We start from the raw sequence: 22,752 nt of genomic DNA, 5'->3' as shown, positions 1-22,752 counted from the left end.
TCCCCCCCCATCCTCCAACACGCACACAGTGCTTGTGCAAAGACACCCAGACGCGGGTATCCAGATTTTACACACACATCCCCCGCCTCCGGGCTACACCTCCGCCCCGCCAGTGTCTCTTCGGTCACCCATTCGCCCGCAGAACGAGACAACCCCTGCTTAGCTTAACTGCCCGCGCAGCGACTTAAACACTACCCCGCCCCCTGCTTGGCCATTGGCCCACGTGACGCCGGCCTCCGGCCAATCACCACCGCGGAGGGGCGTGGCCGTGGGGAGCGTGGGCAGAAGATGGCGGACAGCAGCGCGGCCAAGCGGACCAAAGGGGCGCAGGTGGGGTGCGGGGGGGGAGTTGCCGCGGGCGGCCCCTGAGGGGATCCCGGCGGTAACGGTCGCTGTCTCCCACAGGCTGAGGAGAGGAAGGTGGACTGGCGGCGCTGGAAGCAGGAGAGTAAGGGCGGGCCCCCACGGGGGCTGGGGGCGGGAGGGCAAAGCGGGGCGCAGCCGCGGGGGTCCCCGGCGGGGCCCTCGGGCCGGGATGGAGCCGTCCCTCAGCGCTCCCGTACCCCGGCACGGCCCTCACCGCGGGGTCCAGGCCTGCGGCCCGCCCGCCGTCCCCCGGCTCGTTGTTTAAAGCGAGGCGTTGTTCTCCGTTGCAGGGAAAGCGGAGAAGAAAAAATGGAAGGAAATGAAGCTACTGAAGAAACTGGAAAAACAGCGGATGCGGGAGCTGGCAGAAAAACAAGCCGAGAAGCAGAAGGAAGAGCAGAAGGAAGACAAAGGTGATGCCACTGTGACCCGATGGGGAGGCCTGGGTGAAAGACCTGGGAGAACTTGGTTGTAAAAGTCAGTCTGTTTGATGTGTCGATAGGAAAGGTGATGCTGAGCTTCATGGATCTGGTATAGATCAATCCACACATAAACAGGCATGAACACGAGGCAGTGAGCGCTGCATGAGAGACCTTTCTTAAGAGAAAACTTGTGATTAAAATCTAAGAAACAGAGGTTGCTTTTTTCACCCATCACAACTGCAGTTGAAGTAGTAAATAAAATGCTGTACATGCAGCTGTCATGCTGTGGCTCACTTCTGATCGCACTCTGTTCCCCAGGGCGTCACTACACGCTGAGCGTAGCCCTGCCAGGCTCTATCTTGAACAACGCCCAGTCACTGGAGCTGCGGACATACCTTGCTGGACAGATTGCTCGGGCCTGTGCCATCTTCTGTGTGGATGAGATCATAGTGTTTGACGAGGATGGAGAAGATGTAAAGTAAGGAGGAGCCATTTTGTTCTGCAGAAAGCGTTTCCTCTCTGCGTTCTGTTTCTTCAATCTTTTATTAAGCTAAAACCAGCAAAGAACTGTGTGTACCTCAAGCAAATGTTTGAACCTCTCTCAGATGCCAGGATTACAGGGACCCCTATACCACTGGACACAGATGTTGACTTAACTGCCCTGGCAACTAGGATCATTTGTCCCAGCACGGGGATGACAAAGCAGCAGGAGATATAAGTTCTCCTGTGCTCTTAAATCTTGCTATGGAGGGATGGGGTGTGCCTATATCATTATGCAAGAAAAATTCCTATTCCTTCAGCTTTTTGCCTGGACCTGCATCTGAGTTAACTGGCCAAGCCATGCAATCCTGTAGCATCTAGCTCAGTAGCATCCAACTGCCAGGTTGTGTCAATACACAAATACACAAAGATTAAAAAAACCAAAAAACTTAAAAAGGTATTTGGCTTACAGAGAGTTCTAAATATGACTTGTTAACAGTCTCTACTTCTGGAATAGCCCTTCTACAAGGCGGCCCATTTACTTCTTGGGAGTGGAGGGGGTGTGCTGCTGTTCTCAGATTAAGGCGCAAGGCTTAGTCTTCTGGAGACCGGGCAGTTTGGGGCTGTGCAGTGTCATGCTGAGTTCACAGGCTGCTCTCTTTCTCTTTCAGGAGCGTGGAGGGGGACTTTGAAGGAATTGGGAGGAGAGGCAAGGCTTGCGTGCAGCTGGCTCGGATCCTGCAGTACCTGGAGTGCCCTCAGTAAGTCCACCATGGTCGGACTGCGCATCACGTTTGCATCAGAACTGACTTCTATGGGTATCTCACGCTAGAGGCTATGGGAGCAGGAGCCAAATTCTGCTTATATTGCATAATTATGCAGGAACACAGGATCTAGTTGTTTCACATGTCTGGTTCAGAAGTTTAACTAAAAGAAGAGCAGTGAATGCAGGATACAACCTGCGTGATGCATTAGAGGTAGATCAGGGAATTGAGGGAGCTAAGCATGCTTTTCTCTGTACTCAGCTCCTTTGAGTCAGAACAGGGCTAGAACTGAGGCTTGGATTCCTTAGAAACAACTGTTTTCACATTTGAACCTTCTCTAATAACAGGTACTTGCGGAAATCCTTTTTTCCAAAACATGAGGATCTGCAGTTTGCAGGTAATGATTCAGTTGTCTCTGTCCAAAACTGTTGGCTCCCCCTTCCTGAGCTCTGGCTCTTGTTTTGCATGGGATGGACAGAATTGAATAACTTTTCCCCACTTCAGAGTGCAGACAAGGTGCTATGCTTTAGTATGGTGGGTCAGAAAGGGAGGGGGCAGTGGAGCAGTTGTACTTACACCTGTGTTCCCACAGTTTGTGTCCTCTCCTTAGCGGTTGCTTTTGCCTGTGCTGTTCTAGGGCTTCTCAACCCCCTGGACAGCCCCCACCACATGCGGGTGGATGAGGATTCAGAGTACCGAGAAGGTGTAGTATTGGACCGGCCAACTAAGCCAGGCAGAGGCTCTTTTGTTAACTGTGGGATGAGGAAGGTATGTCTGTTACTCACAGATCCCAAAACAATTTCCCCTGTCTCTCTGGCAGATTTGAAGCGGACAGGGTGGGTACTGCTGGGTTTCTGAAGGCCATAGTGGGCTGGCGTGGGGTTTAATTCTGTTGCTATCTTGTCCCTTCTGGCTCGTCAAAGTTTGTAGCTTCCCGAGTCCTGGCAGGCCTGCCCATTCCAGCACGTCATTGCTTCACTGCTGAAGCTGAACGTTTGAGCAGCAAAATAAGTTTCAGACTGCTGACCCAGCCACCCTGAGCCTAGTCTGCACTGCATGTACCACACAGGCCCTGATCGCAGAGCTCCTCATTCCAGCTCCAGGCCAGAACAGACCCCCACTTCTTCAGAGGGTTCCCTTCCTTCCCCACCTTCCCCAGTACTTCCAGAATGTCTGACACTGACGGTGACTGTCACTGCAGGAGGTGCAGATCGACAGACAGCTGAACCCTGGTCTGCGAGTCACTGTGCGCCTGGAGGAACCCCAGAAGCCAGGTAATCCACTGCTCCATTAGCATCTGTAAACTTCAGTCCTGCAGCAGCTGGTCCTTCCATATGACAGCCTTCAGATTACTAATGTTTGAAGGTACCCAACAGCTCTGCGCATTTCCTTCACTCCACACACAATTTTCGTAACACCCTTACCATACCTCCCTAGCTAACTGGAAAGAACTATCAGCTCTTTGACCAACAATAAACAGCCCAAACTGCACGTTTTCCAGAATGCGCTCAAAAGGTCGGTTCTTGGTTGTACACCAAGTCAGTGTCCTGCCCCAGAGAAACTGCCGTATGTGGCTGCTCAAATCCAGCTCTCACTAGGAGATCACAGGGGCTGTTAATGTCTTTGCTTCCCTTTCAGAAGCTAAAGTGCGGAAAGGCACCGTGGTGTCCTCACACCACCCTCGGACAGTCTCGGGCTTGTACTGGGGTTACAGTGTCCGCCTTGCCTCCTGCCTGAGTAAGTATTTGCAGGGGTTCTCTGCTCTCTGCCATGTCTCTGCCTGGTCTTCCATGCCAATTTCAGGCCAATTGGCTACACATCTGCACCATACATTAATATCTCTTTCATAGAAATCTCTTTTGTCTCAAAGGCAGCTTACATGTGCGGGTAGCAGCCATGTGGCAGTCAAATTTAAGGGCTAAAGCTAGGGGCATGAATCGCCCCAGTCACCCACCAGTACTCTGTCCTGTACTTCTACTCACCATTGCTCCAAATCTCCATGTTGTAGCAGGAGATAAGAGTTGGTGCTGTCCATCTCCAGCCAGTGTATCTCCATTTCTGTGATAACTACCTCCACTCATTCACATCAAAGACAGCAGTGACATTGAGCTCAAGAGCCCTGCAAAATACTTTTCCTGTCTTCTGATTGATTGGACCTCCTAGGAAAATTGTAAGCCATTAGTCAAGGAATGGCTTCTGGCACCTGCTTGAGCTTTGAGGAAAAAGTGCTGCAGTTGAGAAGGGTGCCAGAGACTCCTGCAGCAAGGGAATTATGTAGGAAAGAGGAATCATTCTTCTGTCTCCTGATGCACTGGTGGCACTGTAAAGCTATTCCTTCTGCTGCTACCTGTAGAGAGTTTGTACCTGTCTAGAAGGCACGCAGAACAGGCAAGGGCACCACATAAATAACCACACGTTGTGTTTGTTTCCCAGGTGCTGTCTTTTCAGAGTGCCCGTTCAAGGAAGGCTACGATCTCTCTATTGGCACCTCAGAGCGGGGCAGCTCTGTGGACCAGGCCACTCTTCCCTCCTTCAGGTTTGTGTCCTGTCTGCTTGGCCCCACTCAGAGCCCCCAGGGAGGCCTGCTGCAGGCAGCATAGCTGCTCTGTGGCCTTGGTGTTCTCCCGGGCAGGAACACTCCTAGATACAAGTGCAAGACTTGCGTGCAGGCTCCTTCCTGTGTGCTGCTGCTCCCTTTTGCACCAATGCGCATTCCTCTGCATGACAGAAGCTGGGGGAAGTACCCCAGGACAATGCCAATTCCTTTCCTGTTTCTCTGGAGTTGGTAGCAGGGACTGTCGCATTGGCCAAGTGCTGTGGAGCTTTGTCAGGGAGGCAGCTGCATTGGGCATTGTCAGCAAGCGACACAGCTCCCTGCTTCAGTGGTACAGAGAAGCTTGAACGTAGATCTGGATACCTGAACAAAAGGAATGAGTCTGCTTCTTGCAGATCAGGTTAAGAGAACTGTTCACGTGAAGGCAGTTCTTAATCCACTTGAAGGCTGAAGGCACATGAGCAGCTCTCCTATGTAAAGCTTGTAGCATCTGCCTTGGTACCGGGATAAGAGCCAGTCTCCCCTCACCCTATCTCCGTGCTCTCCCCTAGGCATGCCCTTGTTGTCTTTGGAGGTCTTGAGGGCTTGGAAGCTGGGCTTGACGTGGACCCCAACCTGGACGTCACTGACCCAAGTGTCTTATTTGACTTCTACCTAAACACTTGTCCCAGCCAAGGCAGCAGAACCATCCGGACAGAGGTAGGGCTGGTGGCCAGTGGTGTGGTGGGGCACGATGCCTGTGTGCACGGAGTAGTGCTGTGTTTCTGCCTCTGGCAGTGACACATACAGCCCATGCATCGTTCCCCACGGTGACGCCTCAGCAAAGAGTGGCTGGCTTGTCTGGTGCTCCTCAGAAAGCAGCGGTTCTGACTGCCGTGTGGGTCTGTTCCAGGAAGCACTGCTGATCTCTCTGTCTGCGCTGAGACCCCACATCAATGAGGCTGTGAAGACACCCAGCAACAGCTGCAGGAAGGAAAACCACTGACCTTGCCATCAGCTGAGGACTGCCTCGGGGAAGCGGCTGTTCAAACACGGGGTGCTGGGCAAATCACCCCAGGAGCCTGATGGGGCCAAGACACAGTGTGACTAAAGCTGGTAGCGCTGTTTGACCAAGTGTCTGGCTGCACGCAGCCAGTCCGTGCCCTCCTGCCTGCATGGTCCAGCCACGGGCTGGTCGCTGCCTCTCAGCAGCTGGGACAAGCCTGGCAGCAGACTGGGTCTCAGCAATTCAGACGTCTGGGGTGGGGAATAAAGCAGTATGGAACCTCAGCTGCCTTGAAGTCCATGTGTGAGTGACTTGGTGTAGAGGATGGGCACTCAGTGGCCAGAGATCCTGCGTGCTCAGTGCCTCTGGAGCCATGTAGCCTTCAGACTTACAGGAAGTCAAAACTTAATCCTTATGCCAAGAAGCTGTTCCTGTCTCAGTCTGACTTCCCCCAGCCCTCCCCCTTCAACTCTAAGGCTTCATCCTTCTCAACAGCAGGAAGGGCTGGAGCTTCAGTTTTGCCTCAGCCCTAAAGCACATCAGCATGGGTTGTTACAGTTTGGCTCCATCTATGATGCCTTAACCTCTGCCTATAGTGAGCTCAACAGGAAAGCAGCTGGAAAAGTTGGCTCTGTCCTCCCCACTCCTGCTGAGATATTCAGAGCTTTGGTAAGAGCAGATAAGAAACAACCAATATTGTGGGGGTTCAAAGCTTTACTGCTAAAACCATCTTCTGAAAGAAAACAATTGTACAATGCTTTGGCCACAGAAAGGCAGGAACCTTTCCTCTCCTCCCCCTGCACCCATCTTGCTCCCATCCTTCCCTGCTAAATAGCAGAAATGAAGTAACTTCCCTTTGTGTCTTAAGGTGAACACAACTCAAAGGGAGCAATTACAGGGGTATGCTCCATACTGCAGATTAGGGGCAAATTCTAAAGACCTACGACGGTGTCAGATGCCCAGGAGCCTTCTGCAGGACCTGCCCTTGAGACCTGCTGCGTGTGCGTGTTTCACTGTTGCATGAAACAAGGGGAAGGGTAAAGAGAAGCATTGGTTTGATTCTTATTTCTCACATTTAAAATTGCACAAGGAACTAGTGTTCTGCAGATGACTGCTGTGAGTCCCTTACCAGGGGATACCTAGATTTGTTTAGTCAGGGTTCAACGCTTGTTTCCAGCTGTGATGGCTTTCAAGTTACCTGTTCTCTTCAAGATGTTTGGGACAAAGAGGAGCCCTGAGGCTCGCTCAATGCTCTCAATGGGAACCAGGAAGCGTTCCAGGGGGATTTTCTCATCCACAGGGCTGTTGGGCATCACGTAAGAGCGCAACTCAATCTCCCCGCTCTCCTTCTCCAAGATGAGCACCTTGAAGAAATGGGTGGGAACGGCCACATTGTTCTTCCCAATAACCTGGTACTTGACGTACATCTTCCCATCGGCCTCCATCCTGCACCAACAGCAATGTCCCATGTTACCTCCTAGTCTGGTGCCACATCCACGCCCTCAGCCCTCCACCACCGCTCCTAAGTGAGCCCCCACCCCACAGCATGGCAGGGAGCAGCCCTACTTCTGCGGGAGGGGTGTAGAAACATTGCTGAAACAGAAGCTACATGACGCAGTGAGTCCGAGCTGTGTATTGGGTCTGCTCCCCGCAAATCCCTTCCCTGCTGAATCTCTTTAACAGCGTTTCCCAGCTATTTCCTGCTGCTGAAGAGATCTCAACATTAGACAGCTGCTCTTTGGTGCTATACAAAGATCTTTGCAAATAAAGTCATGCTCTTAAGTGGAGAAATAGTTCATGAAATAAAACCTAGAATCTTTATTCTGCAGGGAAGAGGTCTGTAGTCTAATCTGTTAATCTAATAATCTGGTAACCTATTACTGCTAGATTGTTAAGGACTGCAAACAAAAGCGACTGCGTTACGTTGTAGCTCAAGAAACCCACCCTTACTCACGAAATAATCAACTGAATGGGAAATACACAAACTAATCCTAAGTAACCTTTCCACAGAACCTCTGCGCACAGCTGGTCTCACTTACTGAGCGGGCCCTTAGCAGATCACTCCCGTTTGGGAGCAGCTGGAAGGCTGCACCCCCTCAGCCTGCCTTCCTTTCCCAGCACGATGCATCTTTGGAGCATGGTCCCGGCTTGGCCCTCGTGTTTACCTGGGCAGGTAAAGGGGTCCTGTGCAGACGTAGACGTTCTTGTTGTTCTTTGCCAAGCTTCTGCTGTACTTCTCGAGGTTATTCCAGGCATTCTGGTTTAAATGAGGATCCTAGAAACACAACCAGGGCGACACAGGCAGCGAAGTCAGTCACTGGGGAATTTCCTCGCTGTTCAGAGTAATAACACCTGCCTTTTCTGTAACACATCTCACAGTGCCCCAAGCACTTTCCAGAAGAGATCTCCGCTACCACCTCCGCTGCGTACGGCAAGGTCCTGGTTTGCACACCCAGGAACAGAACCCGCTCGCCTCAGCCCACGAGTTTTGCGAGCGTCCGTCCGCCTGTTTAACCTCGCTCCCGCAAGGAGCTGCCCGGAACGGCGTCTCCCGTGGCTTGAGAGAAACACGGCGGGGCAGGTTCGTCTGCAGGATGGCCGTTGTTAAAATTTAGCGGAAAACACGGCAGCCCCGAGCGACTTTGGCCGTTTCGGACCCTCTCCGCCCGAACCGCTCCGGGGACAAGGCCACCGAAGAGCCGGAGACTCCCCGGGGCGGTTTCCAGCGGGGACCAGCGCTTGCCCTTGAACACGGGCAGCTCCGGCTCGCCCTCCCCCGGCCCCGGGGGGGGACACACGAATCTCCCTGCGGGCCCCCGGGGAACCGGTTCCCGCGGCGATCCCTACCTGCGGGGCGATGTTGCTGAGGTAGAAGGTGTCCCGCATGGCTTTCTGGCTCCACTTGTGGTTAGCGGCGGCGGCCAGGTGCCCGCGGTCGAAGCCGCTGCCGCGGTAGTCGGCGTTGGTAGCGCGGTGATATTCGTGCACCGAATCGTCCTCTTGAAAGTCGCAGGCGGCGCGGTCCGAGGTGCCGCTGAGCGTCTCCCGGTTGAGCTGCTCGATGACCCAAAGCGCGCTGCGGCTCCGCGGATCGTAACACAGCACGTAGGACTCGCGGCTCCGCAGCTGCGCCAGCCCGGGCAGCCCGTACTTGGTCAGCTCCGCCCGCCCCGAGCCCGGCAAGGCCGGCGGACCCGCCGCAGCCGCCGCCGCCACGGCGGGTACGACGGGCAGGCGGCCCAGCAGCCCCTCCGCCTCACGGCCCTCGGCCCGGCGGCGGGCGGTGAGGGCCGCCCCCAGCCCCGCGCCCAGGGCCAGGGAAGCGCCGGGCAGCAGCCACCGGCCCCGCACCATGGTCCGTGCGCTTGGGCCGCAGGAGCGGCCAACGCTTAAACGGGCCGTGGCTTTGGCGGAAGCGGGGACCCGCAGGAGCGGAACCGTCGCCGCTTTAAGGGCGAGAGGGCGCCGCGGGGACGCCGCCATCCTCCCGGGACCCGGCCGCGGCGACAGAAGCGGCGGCGACACCGGTGTGCAAAGAAACCATTTTATTAGGACAAAGGAGAAAACAGCATTAAACGAGGAGCCCCGCCAGAGGGGCTCGAAGGAGAAAGTACAAAAATAAAGAGCGGTCAGCGGGGCGGGGGACGGGACAGGGCGGCGACCTCCCGGGGACGGTCCGCCCCGGCCCCGGCAGCCCACCCGCGGGTACCGCTCCCCCAGCCCCGCACCATCCGCAGTCGCAGCGTTACCTTTGCAGGTTTTGGTTTTTTGTTTTTTTTTTTTTTTTTTTTCTTCGAGAAAAGCCACCGCTCCCCCCGCTGCAGCCGGCCCCGCGGAGCGAGGCAGCGGCGGGGTGGGCGAAGGCAAAGCGCAACCGTGGTGCCGAAGGGGAGGTGGGGAGGGAGAGGGGCTACAGCTCACTGCTGCTCCTCGGTCGCTTGGTTCCCCCCCAGCCGCCATCGCAGAGAGCATTTAGAAATAGTGTAGTCGTCACCTGTAGCAGCATTACCTCCAAGCTCAACACGGCCGGTCACATCACCGAGAGATGTTTGCACAAAGCCACCCCTTTAGTTAAAGGAAGCATTATAAAAATAGTGTTTAAAAAGAAGCATAAAAGAAAGAGTGTTAGAGTGATAAAGTGTTCTCTATACCCTGTTCTGGCAATTCCTTCCAGATAAGGTAAGAAAAAAAAAAAAAAAAGTGTTATTTGTTCCTCTCTTTTGGTGAAAGGGCATTTTAGAAGAGTGCTCCAAACAGCTAAAACAAAGTCACTGACACTCATTAAGGGAAAACAGCCTCTGCTTTCCCAGACTCCCCCAAAGCAACTTCTGGCCTTCATTCTGCTCACTGCCAAAGCGTGAATAATTCTAAGTCACAGAATTCAAACTCCAAATCAGTGTTCTGAGTGACCACCATCGACTTGATCTCTAGTATCCTGTTGCTTCTACCTCACTGGCAAAGCCACAAAGTTTCCTCAATCCTGAGTTACAGCAAGGTGCAGGTAGAGCAGACCTCTTCCTCCCAGGGAAGGCTCATCTCTCCCACCATCCAGCACAGTGTCCTGTTTTTCCTCCCCAGCTGAAGATAGGTCCCCCTTCCCCTGCCTGGCAGTAGTCCTGCCTGTGAGGAATGTGTTGTAAGAGCTATTGAAACGTCCTCCGTTTAGGCCCCTATGAAACAAGGGGTGCCCAAGGCACCCCAGACTAACACCTCCCAACCCAAAGACCTGCCACTTCAGTCAACCTCACTGCTCCTGCAGCAGATTAGGACTGAAAGAAATCAGAGGTGGAAAGGTCTCAAGGGTGGAGCAGTTGTTACTTGGCCACACAAGCAAGGAACCACTAGTTAAATACCATCTGACCTCAACAACAACAAAAATAATCACCAAAAGCCTTTGAGGAATGAAGCCAAGGAAACTCATGAGGAGATTCAAAAGTTGGTAACAAGACTTTCTTTTCTCCCCTCAGAAAATCTGGTTTTGCTCTTAAAGAAAGAAGAAAAATCTTAGAATAAAGAAATGGATGTCCCAAGTCATTGAAAAGTGCAACAACTCCTTTCCACAGCCCTTTTCAACAGCCTAAGTCCTACCACACAGGAGGTGCTAAGGAGGAATATAAAACAGCTTTTCATATAGGAAGCAGCTTGCCTGGGTGTATCAAAGTTGTTACAAGTTCTCCCCAAAGAAGGACTCAATCAGTTTAGCAGCCATAGTCTGGATAAGCTAGAGAATTTATCCCAGAGAACCTTCCCAGCAGCAAAGCTCTCACTGCATCCCATTAAACCACTGCAGACTACTTTTAAAAGCATTTACCGTCACCCCCTAAAGAGAAGCAAGATGGCATAATGTAAACCCTTCAGCACTTCGGAAGGGAAAAGGCAGCATGACACCCATACCCAGACAGCATGACACCCATACCTGCACTGCTACTTGAGTAGCCACCTCCCTGGTGTCTTCCTCGAGCATTTGTAACGCTACAGACCAGCACCTCACTCAGAGTTGGGCAACTCCACTGCAGGAGGTCAACCTCAGTGCCCAAACGCTACTCTGAAAACAAGCAGAAGTTCATCTACATGTAATGCTTAAATCCCGATTTGCCTGCGGCCCTCCTCAGGCTATTTTAAGGAGACTTCTAGCTATTCAGAGTAGGAACCCTCATGGATGCTCCTGTTAGCAGTGAGAAAATACAGCAGTGAGAAAATACAGCATAAGGGAACCCTGCATTTGCCAGGGGGACCCAAAATGAACAGCCCAGGTATTCAGGGAGGTTGTACATGGAATGTGAGAGAGCTACAACAGTATTTAGAGCAGTTCTGAGGCAGAAGTGTTTGGAGGAGGTCCAATTCTGCCTAAGCGTTTGACCCTCCGGTTCTACATTCGTGCCTACCAGCTAGCCATTTGGCCACACGAGGTCTGACTACTGGCCTCTCTAGTGCAGGGTGCCCAAGAGCTGAGACCACGACACTACCTGGAATAGCTCAGTGATACAAGGCAGGAAGAACATCCGTCCAGTAGTTAGAGCAGACAGGATGCTTCATCACACGGCTGTCCTGGTCTGTCGGTTCCGTATTTCTTTGAGGAAACCTCTACCCTCTAGAAAGGATTGCAGCAGAGAGGGATACCATTAGCCACAGGTATTAATTACAGATTGTTTTAAGTCTTCAGTTGCTCTTGCTCCACCACAGCAGCAACACCTGGCTGCACCAGTGTTACTCGAGCAACTTCTGAAGAGGCAGAGATTGCTTGGGATTGCCAATAAGAACATAGGTACATGCATCAACCTGTCCTCCGGTCTCCCCACACACCTTTGTGAGAATTACAGTAGCCTGTAAAGAACTGGCCTTTAGTGAAGGAAATAAGCTGGAGGCTGACCACATCCCTCCTGCTAGGGCGATTCTAGGCCATCAGCAGCTTAAGCAGATCTTACAAAGACGACTGACCTTTAGCAAATCAATACCCATAAATACCGAAAACTGCAGTGTCAAAGAGCTATGCAGAGGTGAGCCAGCACAGCACAGAAAGAAAGGGAAAAGCATGCTGGATTAGTGTTCACTCAAGAGCTTCTGCACCACCCAAGCACCTGGCTGCTGGCAGTTTCTCCCTCTGAGGATTAAGGTTTCTGATCAGCTTGACGCTGCCGGCAGGTTAGCAGTTCTCTCCGTAGTTTGTCTTAGCTGATGTTCACCTGAGCCTGCTCCGCTGTATTTGAAATGCAGCAGTTTCCCTCTCAGGAGGGACAAGTGTCCAACTCAGGACTGTGACTCCAACAGGACTGGTACACAGAAAAGTGGATCAGCCCCAGCAGTCAGCTAATGACAAATGCTTGTATGCCCACTGGATTACACCAGAAAAGGACTCTTTCTTGCAGGTCAGACCTGTACCATGTCTCTTCCTGGCAAGAAGTACTATGAGACAATATCAAGATTACTATGACCAGAGCTTCTGCAGGGTAATATTATGCAGGCCATTGAGGCAGAAAACCCCAGTGCCATGCCTGTATAAGCCCCTAAATACGGCTGTCTTCATTGCAGGTGACTAGATGCCCGTTTCTTGTATTTCAGAATCCTGACTGTAGCTGGATATGCTCCAGTTCAGAGCGAGGAAAGCAGTGTGAGGCCTCCCTGCAGCAACAAGCTCCTGCTCTAAGGCTGTGCATAATAAGGCTTGACTTCAAACTGCACTTCACTCATTGATTAAAACCACCACAGTCTTGCTTTCAAGGACACCTTGTTGATAAGGCGATTCTGGATTCAGGCAGTTGCAGTGCACAAAGCCACCAGCTGTAATCGTCTCCTCCCATTCAGCTTCTCAAGGTCTCTTTTCCAGGCAAAGGGGTCCAAACTGCCAGATGTCAGATGACAATCCCCAGAAACTGATACAGTCTTCTTTGCACACCCCAGGGATGGCCAAGTGCAGACACAAGGGAGGAGAATCCAGAAGCTACTCGAATGGCAGGATGCGTGACTTCATCGCAATACATTCTATTCACAGGAGGAAGGTCCTTCTATACTCACCCACCAAAACCCACTGGACTGCAGCTTGTCCCTTCCCCATTAGAAGTTACTCCAAGTGTTACTTCCATCATACAGGAGTCCATTTCTTCAGGGATATGCAGACAGATGGTTTCTTTCTCCCCAAACTTAAGTCATTAAAAAAAGATACAAAGAACTGCTTTTGGCAGCACAGAGGCATTTGAGACTTGAAAAAATCTGGAGTGCAGGACCCAAGTAGATGGGGAAGCAATCAGTCCTTGACCTAATAAATAGAGTAGAAGGAAGTCTTCAAGGTGGCCAGTAGCCCAAACACGAAACCTGAAGTCCTGCAGAGACCGCTAGGAGCTTTAACGCACCACACTGCATGGGGGCATCTCCTGGGATCCACTGCCATACAGTTTCTCTGACACCTTTTGTTAGGCTCATGGACTATTTGGAATCTTGAAGTTCCTTTGCCTTCTTCAAAATCAGATGAACATCAGAGATAGGATAATCCTGTGTCAAAGAAACAAAGTGACACAGGTGACTACCTAGGGTTTCTTGTACACACAGTTTCACTTAAGCAGGGCAAACCTTGACAACAGCATTCTTGGCCTATTATAACATACGGCCATATTCAGTTACTCCCTTAACAGCTCACAGTTTCCTGTTTTGTAACTGATCAAGCCTCAATACCCTTCAAGAAAGTTGGTTTGGTTTTTTTTTTTTTTTTAATTTGTCCTCCAAGGGTACAGTAAGCTGGCCTGCTACAAGGGCTACCTTCATGCCAGAAAGCCTTATCAAAGCCAGTATCTTGCACAGCCCAAAGCAGGAACTGGCAGAATCAGAGATATCCTACTGTGCAGTGCAGGTGTTCTCAACCATGGGCTCTCACAGATCTCAGAACTAAACAAAAGCCTCCAGCCACTAAATTTAATACTGTTACACAGGGTTTCACATCTTTGCTGGAAAATATGTTTTTTTTTTTTTTCCCCCCAAACCAAGAGACATTAAAAATCTCTAGTCTATGACAATTTCTCTGTAGGCCAGAATGGGTGCACAAGCAAAAGGTGGCTTTACTTTAATCACAATGCTGGGCTCCAGACAGCAGCACTGTGCCCCACCAACAGAAGATCAGAGAAAGAATATTACTCTCCGAAATAGGCCCCACTGCTACTGTAGCACTAAAAAGGGGGAGGAAGGAGAAGAGATCCATACAGAGCTAGGATGACAAAACAGAAAGTGTACAGCCACTTTCTGCACGTGGAAGTGAAAACCCGGTTAGCAGCACAGGGAGCAGAGACACCACCACCAAGGAAGTTAAAGCAGTCATTTGTCATGAGTTCAGTTTCCCAGTGGGTGGTGGGGACCACAGCATGCAGAGATTCATACTTCCAGTAATGAGCATGCTGCAAGATCCACCTTAAGATTTTTCTGCATGCAACCATCAGAAATCTGGTACTTCTCTTCAGCCAGGCATACCCCTACTATCATCCTCTCTCACAGTACTATTTCAAGACTCCTCAAATTACTCCCTGTGCCAACTATATTTAATCCTTACCTGCAGCAGCCTCATGTTCAGAGTGAAGTCTCCTTCCAGCAACTGATCCCGGATTAGTCTGAAAGATGGAAATTATTCCAGCTACTTTTGACTCTTTACAGAGGAACTTTAAAAACAGACTACACTGTGCCCTTATAGAGGCTTTTGAAAATGCTTTTGCTACCACTGTAACAAGTGACTAACCTATTCACCAGATGCCTTGACACATGCCTACAGAAGACTCGTGGATCCATGGATTTAGATAAAGGACGGAAAGAAAAGAGCAGGAAGGCTACCTCTGTACTTACGTCAACATGGCACAACAGACGAGCAGAAGAAAATCAAACCGCTTATCATCAGCAAAGAGGGAGTCCCAGATACGGATGACGTCTGGCAGCAGGAACTCTTGGGACAAGAGCAGCGTCAGCCAGCGGAAGGCAAAGAACTGGGGTTTGATGTTCTGTTCTTGCTGTCAGACATGCACCAGGCAAAGAATGAATACGTGCTTTCGGCCAGTTCCCTACAAGTAAGAGATGCACCCCATGTTTCCATCCCCATCTCTACCCTGATATTGCTCTAAGCCACCAACTCATACTGCAACATCAGCAAACCCACTGCCTCCTTTGAAGACTCTCACATTCAAGCTAGATTGAGAGAGATTTTAAATGCAGCCATGCTCCATGCCTACAGACAAGCCAGAAAATGCTCCTCTGTCCACAACATGGAGTAAAGGACACTTTTTTTCCTAAAGGCACTATTTGTGTTAGTTCCGTTAAACTTGCCAAGTAATTTTAATGTTCCCACTTGAACAGTGTTTTATCTGCAAAGCCACAGCCCTCCCCCTCTAGCAGAGGCACTGTTTTGTCAGGATTTCCTCTCCTTTCCAGAAGCCCTGTATTTATCAAAAGGTTTACTATTCACAAAAAGAAACAAAGATGGAACAGAGTTCGCACTCATGGTCAGTAAAACATACTGTAAGCACTCCTAGCCTGAAGCTTTCTTGTTTTCTGCTGTTAAATTCAAGGGACCATAAGTTTAATCAAGGTCAAACGAGTTCAGGATCCTGCTGATATTCTTAAGGACCAGCTGCTACATGGCCAAGACCATTTCCTGCCAGCCAAACTGTAAGCAGTCTATTTTCTCCCCACTGAATCAGTCACCAGCCGACACCGTGGGTCATGTCACTGTGCTGACAAACCATCTTTTGGATCATAAAAGAAATATATCCTGATTTTTCCAAACACAGAAAAATCTCAGTGTGATTTGGTGAAGGCTGGAGTAACAAGAACAGCTTTCCCTTCCGAATTCTCCTTGGACTTTTACACCAAACAGACTTTTGTTTTCAACAAAAGCTGCCTTCTGCACATTCTACAAAGCTCACACCAACCCAAGGCACTCAGAGACCCCTGGGTGACGGACAATGACAGAATTAGGTGGGTGGGATGGTTCAGCCTGCTGGATTTCACTTTACTTCTAGAATGATCTCCATGCAGTTTAAGTTAGTGCTGTCAGGGCAACCAGTGGCAACAGAAGTGTGTGCGCGGAGCAGGGGCTGTTTTTTTAAGGACAGAGACACAATTCCTGTAACCTCAAATTCCAAGCAACTCTACAGTGAAACTCATGTTTTGCCTGATGACTAGAAGAGAGTAAAGACTCCAGCTCCCAACTAAGCCACAACCCAGGTGACCAGGGATCGTGGCCAAGTCACTTCGGACTCACAGCTGGCAGCTTTGCAACAACTATTGTTTGCTTTCACAGTCAGGCAGGAGGAAAGCCTTGCTGTGTCAGCTCGCTCTAGGCTTACTCCAAGGAGAGGTCGTTTCAGCTCATAGATAAAAGAGCCTCTATGCCCCATAGGCAAAGCCCTTCATACACTCTCTCAACCTTTCTATTAAAGCACAGTAACAGTTTAACAAAATTGGTTGACATTTAAATGCACTATTAAGCTCCACTCCTTGCATTCCAACCGAGATTCAGAGAAACACCTAGCTCCTCACCAGTTTCAAATACAGCTCCACATCTTTTTCTTTCAGGGTGGAATAGACCTTCTCCATTTTGTAGGTGATACCACACTGAGAATCATCCAGGCTCTTAATGAAGTTGTCCCGAATTTCAGCCATTAGATTGGTAAAGCAGAAAAATGTGTCTGCTTCAGCATGTTCTGAAAAAAAAATTAAAAAAAAAAAAAAAAAAATTAAAAATGGTGGGGGAATAGAGGAAGCATGACTGACAGAGGCACACAGACTTAGAACTGGTTTTGCTCCATAATTTGGTTGCTGTACTGGATTCAAGTAGCAGATCCCACAAGATCTTGGCTTCCCTCGTCTGGGACAAGACTAGACACTTTTTTTTTTTTTTTAACTAGAAATGTCTACAGAGCCACTGCAGATACAGCCCCTGTGTGCAACACGAGGTCTTCATGACATCGGGTCACAAACGAGTTATCTATGCCCAAGAACATCATCTGCTCTCCCCGCCATCAGCACACACCCTCGGAGCTCCCATGAAGTAGAAGCAATAAGCAAAGTACTCCCATTCCATTCTTTTCTTACCAGGTTATATATAGTATGAGCAAACAAGAGCTTCTAAAAGGATTTCAAGTTTCACAAAGTGCAACTTAGATCCATGCAAAACAAACAAAAACCCCTCAAAAATCCTCACTTCTCATGTCCTCACCACCCAGAGCCCACTCAGTTTCTATCAATTTGCTATGGTCCCCAAAACTCCTCATCTCTTGCTGTATTTGCTTTTTGGCCCTGATCAGTCAAAAGACAGTTGTTTAAAGAGTCTCATTCCCAAAACAGTTCATTACGCAGAGAGCATGCAATACCGCAGCCGTTACTGAGCGGCCAAAAGAGTCTCTCACCTTTCCATTCACTGTTAGGATCTGTAGCAAAGGTGTAGTAAAGAGGCCCCACGATTTCATTCATCCCCTGAACATACGCTATCCCAGGGTTCAGCTTGGCATAGATGAACAGGATTCGTTCCACCACTTCCCAGTGAGCTTCACAGCCATTAGGCAGAACTTCGTACTCGCTCAGAGAATTAGGAGTTGTTTTAAGAGGGGAGCTCACCTGAAGAGCAAGGCAAGACTAGGGCTGATTCAGGATAACCAACTGGCACAGATAGTTTTGTACACGTGACAAGCTTGGCTTTTAAATACATATAGCCCCCCAAAAGATTTGGGCAGCTTACACCAAGCAGGCACGTGTTCACTAAACCAAGGCAAGTAACTTGGTAAGCACAAAGGCACTGAAGTCCTAGTGCTGGCTATCCCTGAAGAGCAAAGCAGTCCGTGTAGCAACAGACAGTTCCCCTGAATCATTGCACCACCTGATCCCATGCAGTAAGAAACCACAGCAGTTCCACTTCTTTGTTAGTGGTATGAGGAAAAGGATAGATCTGTTATGCTAGCAAGCGACCTTCCACAACAGCACATGGTGCTTGTACTGTAACGCTCATGAAGGAGGGAAGAGAGAACACACATTTCAGCAGATACCCAGCTCTTTTCCTAACTGCAGGTTTATGAGATCCAGTTGTGGAAGACTACCTAAATTCAACTTCAATAAATTAACCCTTCAGTGTTTTGTTCCCATATGAAAAGGCACATGTCAAGCATAAAATACTCACATCTTCCTGCAACTCCAGCTTCCACCAGAAGTCAGGAAAAAATAATCCTTAAAATTAAATACACCTATAATTCCCTACTAACTGTCAGGCACGTCAACTGCTTCTACAAAGCTGTCTAGCCACCAGAATGCAAAGTATCTGCTGGGATATTTGCTTAATTCCACTGCACAAGCAGAAAGTGAAACAGAAAAAAGCCTAAGAAACAGCCTTCCCCTTAACAGCTAAGACGCCTTGCCCCCCAGACAGCCCCCACCTAGATCTCACATTTGTAACCCCGCTGCGGTTTCGCGCCACTGTCTGTGATTTGAGTGTGGTCTGCTCCACCCGCTTGCGCAGTGTCTCAAACTCATTTTGAGGGTCCAGAATTAAAAGGCAGGGGTAGTCCGTTGGGCGCTGGAAGAATGCCATGTCAGGGTACAGCCTCCTAGGATGGATACAGAAGGAAATCAGGCAGAAGAAGAAGGAAGTACATGCCCCATGTTGAATGGGAGGCTCAGTTTAATATTAAACTTTGTTTTCAAAGTACAATGTGTTAACCAAACCACTTGGTTTCATTATGCCTCACACACCTGACATCTTTGTCTATCTGGAGAAGCACTTCGTTATCCTTGAAGTAAGTATTCCATCGACTGTCTGGGTTTGGATTGAGGGGCTAAAGAAATAAACAACAGAAACAGAACAAGCATGCTTCACATGTATCAAAATCCTCAGTAAATATACATTGATTTAACATTTCTTCTGTCCCTCTGTCATCTAGTACCAGCACGCTCCTAGCACATCAGGTTTAATTTTTTTCTCTCACTAGCTACGTTTACTGTTGTTTCTTCACACAGTGCGCAGGAAGTGGATCAGAGTTTGTGAAACAAGTGAGCACGCAGGTTCACTTAGAGAGGCAGGAGCCAACATTTCCAATGCCTCTTCACCAGCCTCTTAATGACTTTGTTCCCAAATCAGGTATCTTGTCCTGTGTCAATAAGATTCCTGATTGCAGCTTCAACCTGTACAACAGAGATGGTCTTTGTACTTAGAGTTACCCACTCACAGAGTACTTAGGCATTGTGGTTATTAGTTACAAGTACCCTCCTCTATCTTAACTCTGAGAAGGCTGATTAAGCACCACCATTGTGCCCAGGAAAAAGGAAACACATACTACTATGAATAACCTATCCTGTATCTGACCAGTTTTCCAATATGACAAACTTAACTACCTCTCCACACACACACTTTCAGTCTCTCCACATCAAGATCCATGCAAAGTTAACAACTAACTGAGAGAAAGAAAAAAACCAAAACAAACAAAAAAAAACCCCAGAAAAAGCGATGTTCCAACAGATTCAAAGATCACTGTAACCTGCCAACGTGTGCGTGGAGTTTTACAAACACACTAGTTTTACAGCACCAAAGCCTCCAGAGATCACAGCAGCACAGATAACTATGCTAGCAGAGGAGTTAACATTCAAGACCAGTCATGGAAGCAGTTGTATCATTTTACAGTCTCTTCTGATCAGTTACTTCATTCCCTCCCCCAACACATACACTCTTAACAGCGCTTTCAGAGAAGGGAAAAGCCACGGGATGCAGGAAATAGTGAATTAAAAAAAAAAAAAAAAAAAAAGCCAGCAGCACAACTAGAAATAAATGAGTCTCCTGCCTTCCATGCCATTGTCCAACTTGACTCTCCTGCCTCTTTTATATCCTCTGTTCCAATTAGCCTGCTCTGAGTCCACTCAGGGACATGACTTCCCACCACAGTGTCTCTTTGCTAGAGGTACCTCTTGTGAGCCTCTCCCTTTTCCCTAGAAGACCAACAGCCTGGGCAGCTAGCCCCACAGGAGGGGAGAAGGGAAAGAAAAGAGCTCTGTTCAGAACTACTGGTGCTTTGCTAATAATTCACAGTGAAGGCTAGTAAGACAGAAGTGCCAGGCTGTACCTCCTGCTAGCAGGGAAAAACAGTTGAGAACAGAGCCAAGAGCAGTCCAGGGGTCCAGACTCCAGAACAACAGTTTATAGCTCTGGGGAATTTTCTGCAACACAAAGGCTTAACAGCACTTACGTGATCTTCTAAGGTCACGTCTTCCCTTGAAACGCCCAGGTTGGCTTTGGCGATCCCAGGCTGGATAATCATTTCCTTTAGGAACTGGGAATACAGATCCCTTAAAGGAAGAAAAGAGGAATTTGCAATGGAGCAGAAGATTAAGTCAACGTAAGCACCCAGACTGAGTACAAATAGATCTCTCTGTACCACCCTGCTCAGCCATAAGGCATTTGATTTTCTCTTCAGTTGAGTTTAGCTGAAGAGGTCAATCCCCCAGACAGTCTACAGAACAGTGCATTCCACACAAGAACAATTCAATTTATGAAGGTACTTAATTATTTAAGGAACTGTTCTCCTTCTCCACAGATATCATTAGAAATAAAGAGGCAAGTACCAATGTTCTCACCTCTGTTTCTTCAGCAAAGAGCTCCATAAGGATTTCTCTAAAGGGAGGTAGTTCAGGAGTATCTGCACAGAAGACAGATGCACACAAATTAGAATTTGGAGAATGGGCTGTTATACCTGTAAGATGAGCAAACCAAACACAGTGGCTAGAACTGACTCTTTGAAAATACTGGGAGCTTTCTCCAGAAAGCCTAGTACTTTGCCAAGTGACAGTCAGGAGTATTTTGGGGACTGGTTTTCAACATAGACCTATTTGCAGGATTGATCAATAGTTAACCTGACCAAAATGCACTCCTAGCTTAATACTGAGGGCTGTTCTCATGCAAAGAGCAGACAGCTGCTTTCTATCATCCGAAGCGATGGCTGTCCTATGTCAGTAAATGCTACTGCAACTGTGCCAGTGCTGATCTCCACAAATTACTGTTGATTTTGAGTGGCTTTTAAGCTCTGGATTTTTGCTGTTTACAATTTTAAGTGCCCCAAAATAGCATGTACCTAAGCAACCCGAAGCATCACTCACAAGAAACGAAAGCAGCCCAAGCAAAACCCACCTTCCAGCACAGGCAGCGCAGCCCACCATCAAAGGGAATTCCTGTGGAACATCAGGCAGAGAAATAACTACGTTAGCCCCAGTCTCCTCACTGCGGTTTGCTAACGTCACCACACAAACAGGCAAGGCAGCACTTTTCCTCCCCAGAGGGCAAGAAGTTTTCACAGGAACGCTATAGGGGTTATAGCCGGTGCCAAACTTGCCGGTGCCTCCCACGGGGGGAAGGTACCTGCGGCAGGCGTTGGAAGCAGAAAGCTGGGGACCGTGCAGGCGATGGACAGGGCACAGCTGAAGCAACGAAACCCACAACCACCACAACCACCTCAGAGAGCGGCGGCGGGGGGGGAGAAAGAAGGATTTGCCTGGAAGTTTGCGGCTGTGCTCCAAGGCCGGGTGGGGACCGCTGCGGCCTGATGGAGCTTGGGCTTGAAAACGCACCCGCCGGCCTCGGGTTTCCAACACCCGCCACCCCACAACAGCTCTAGGAGGGGAGCACTTGGCGGTAGCTGAGGCGGCCTTCAGCCCTCGGACGCCCTGGGGCCTGACAGCCCGCGTCTGCGCCTTCAGGCGTCCCGAGCCCCGCGGGGGGCAGCGCCAGGGGCTGAGGGCCGTGCCCTGCGCCCTCCTGGCCCAGGCCGGGTCCGGTCCCCACACCTCCCCGGGGCGGCTCACCGCTGAAGCAGAGGTCGCGGAGCTTCGTCAGAGCCACCGTGGGTTCGCCGAGCACCTCCTGGAAATCCGCGATCCTGAGGGGAACGGAGCCGCGACCGTTACAACGTTTGTTACCGGCACCCCCCCGACCCCACAAAGCCCTACACCCACTCCCCCTCCTACGCCCCCGCAGGGGAAAGGGCCCCAACACCGACCTGCTCTGGTGCAACCGCGACATGGCGGCCCCCGCGCCCCTTCCCCGCGCGCCGCATAAACGCTCCGACTGGAAACCCTGCCCGCGGGGGGAGTGGGCGGGGGTTCCTATAGACCCCGCCCCGACCCCGCCCACCCCGCAGGCAGTGGCTCCGCCCCCCTCGGGTAGGGGCGGGGCGATGAGCCCCGTTGCTGCCCGCCGGCTTTCTCACCCCGGGCCGGTCCCGGAGCACCGACCTGCTGCGGGGGGGGGGGAGGCTGGGCCAGGCGGCGGGTTGTGCCCTGTCACGGCACCACGCTCCCACCCGGGGCCTGGTGGGACAGAGGGCTGGGCCCCCCCCTCCGCAGACACCAAGCGTCAGCAGCGCTTACAGCTGCCTGCGCTGCCCGCCTCGGAAGAGACCCCTCTCCCCGACCCCCCCCCCGACCCCCGGTCGCCTGGCCCCGCTGGCGGTCGCAGCCCTGAGGGAAGCCCGGAGGCGGTCGCGCTCTCCCAGACAAACCCTGGTGCCTACGGCCCGTGCAAACGGCAGCCGGCAATGGCGAATAACGGCGTCCCCTCAGCGAAAGGGAGGGAGGCGCGGGGCTCTGGAGCCCCGGAGACGTGAAAAGCCCCGGGGAGGCCCTTGCCGGGATGCGGCCGCCAAAGGAGCCCTCGCGTGGTGGCGGCTTCGCGCTCCGAGCCGC

The 22,752-nt window shown here is 50.6% G+C and overlaps 3 protein-coding genes across 4 annotated transcripts; 1 reads left to right on the top strand and 2 right to left on the bottom strand.

Annotated features, from left to right (window-relative positions):
- The first annotated feature begins 231 nt into the window (after nt 1-231).
- Nucleotides 232-5,855, top strand: SPOUT1 (SPOUT domain containing methyltransferase 1). Its single transcript, XM_030000781.2, has 12 exons — nt 232-330; nt 406-448; nt 657-779; nt 1,107-1,266; nt 1,940-2,029; nt 2,380-2,429; nt 2,670-2,800; nt 3,234-3,306; nt 3,671-3,769; nt 4,466-4,568; nt 5,138-5,285; nt 5,479-5,855. The coding sequence occupies exons 1-12, from the start codon at nt 289-291 to the stop codon at nt 5,569-5,571; spliced, it is 1,155 nt and encodes a 384-aa protein (XP_029856641.1). The 5' UTR covers nt 232-288; the 3' UTR covers nt 5,572-5,855.
- A 412-nt stretch (nt 5,856-6,267) lies between these two features.
- ENDOG (endonuclease G) lies at nt 6,268-9,543 on the bottom strand. The gene is made up of 3 exons (XM_030000775.2): nt 8,419-9,543; nt 7,737-7,846; nt 6,268-7,017 (listed from the first exon to the last, which is right to left on the bottom strand). Exons 1-3 carry the CDS (start codon nt 9,541-9,543, stop codon nt 6,732-6,734), a joined length of 1,521 nt encoding a protein of 506 aa, XP_029856635.2. The 3' UTR covers nt 6,268-6,731.
- On the bottom strand, nt 9,102-22,198 carry TBC1D13 (TBC1 domain family member 13). 2 transcript variants are annotated; one of them, XM_030000783.1, is made up of 12 exons: nt 22,068-22,198; nt 21,874-21,947; nt 21,203-21,243; nt 20,653-20,714; nt 20,265-20,364; nt 18,781-18,863; nt 18,476-18,635; nt 17,448-17,655; nt 16,579-16,742; nt 14,890-15,050; nt 14,603-14,660; nt 9,102-13,557 (listed from the first exon to the last, which is right to left on the bottom strand). In XM_030000783.1, exons 1-12 carry the CDS (start codon nt 22,088-22,090, stop codon nt 13,492-13,494), a joined length of 1,200 nt encoding a protein of 399 aa, XP_029856643.1. In that variant the 5' UTR covers nt 22,091-22,198; the 3' UTR covers nt 9,102-13,491. The 2 variants fall into 2 exon arrangements, with proteins under 2 accessions (XP_029856643.1, XP_029856642.1); XM_030000782.2 differs by lacking the exons at nt 9,102-13,557; nt 14,603-14,660 and having other exon boundaries at nt 14,890-15,101; nt 22,068-22,186.
- Between the last annotated feature and the right edge of the window lie 554 nt (nt 22,199-22,752).

The sequence above is a fragment of the Aquila chrysaetos genome, chromosome 24 (assembly GCF_900496995.4).
Source record: "Aquila chrysaetos chrysaetos chromosome 24, bAquChr1.4, whole genome shotgun sequence".
NCBI classification, from domain to species: Eukaryota; Metazoa; Chordata; class Aves; order Accipitriformes; family Accipitridae; genus Aquila; species Aquila chrysaetos.
This window is presented reverse-complemented; position numbering and strand designations above follow the sequence as displayed.

What these genes read in the sequence shown, in the direction of transcription:
- SPOUT1 (XM_030000781.2), top strand. Translation starts at nt 289, where the DNA reads ATGGCGGACAGCAGCGCGGCCAAGCGGACCAAAGGGGCGCAG. An exon ending in TGAGGATCTGCAGTTTGCAG is followed by an intron (nt 2,430 to 2,669) that starts GTAATGATTCAG and finishes GTGCTGTTCTAG; the next exon opens with GGCTTCTCAACCCCCTGGAC. An exon ending in GCCACTCTTCCCTCCTTCAG is followed by an intron (nt 4,569 to 5,137) that starts GTTTGTGTCCTG and finishes GCTCTCCCCTAG; the next exon opens with GCATGCCCTTGTTGTCTTTG.
- ENDOG (XM_030000775.2), bottom strand. Translation starts at nt 9,543, where the DNA reads ATGCTCTCTGCGATGGCGGCTGGGGGGGAACCAAGCGACCGAGGAGCA. An exon ending in TCAGCAACATCGCCCCGCAG is followed by an intron (nt 7,847 to 8,418) that starts GTAGGGATCGCC and finishes TTGTGTTTCTAG; the next exon opens with GATCCTCATTTAAACCAGAA. An exon ending in GGACCCCTTTACCTGCCCAG is followed by an intron (nt 7,018 to 7,736) that starts GTAAACACGAGG and finishes CTGTTGGTGCAG; the next exon opens with GATGGAGGCCGATGGGAAGA.
- TBC1D13 (XM_030000783.1), bottom strand. Translation starts at nt 22,090, where the DNA reads ATGTCGCGGTTGCACCAGAGCAG. An exon ending in TCCTAACAGTGAATGGAAAG is followed by an intron (nt 16,743 to 17,447) that starts GTGAGAGACTCT and finishes TTTTTTTTTCAG; the next exon opens with AACATGCTGAAGCAGACACA. An exon ending in TGAACATGAGGCTGCTGCAG is followed by an intron (nt 13,558 to 14,602) that starts GTAAGGATTAAA and finishes TCTTTGACACAG; the next exon opens with GATTATCCTATCTCTGATGT.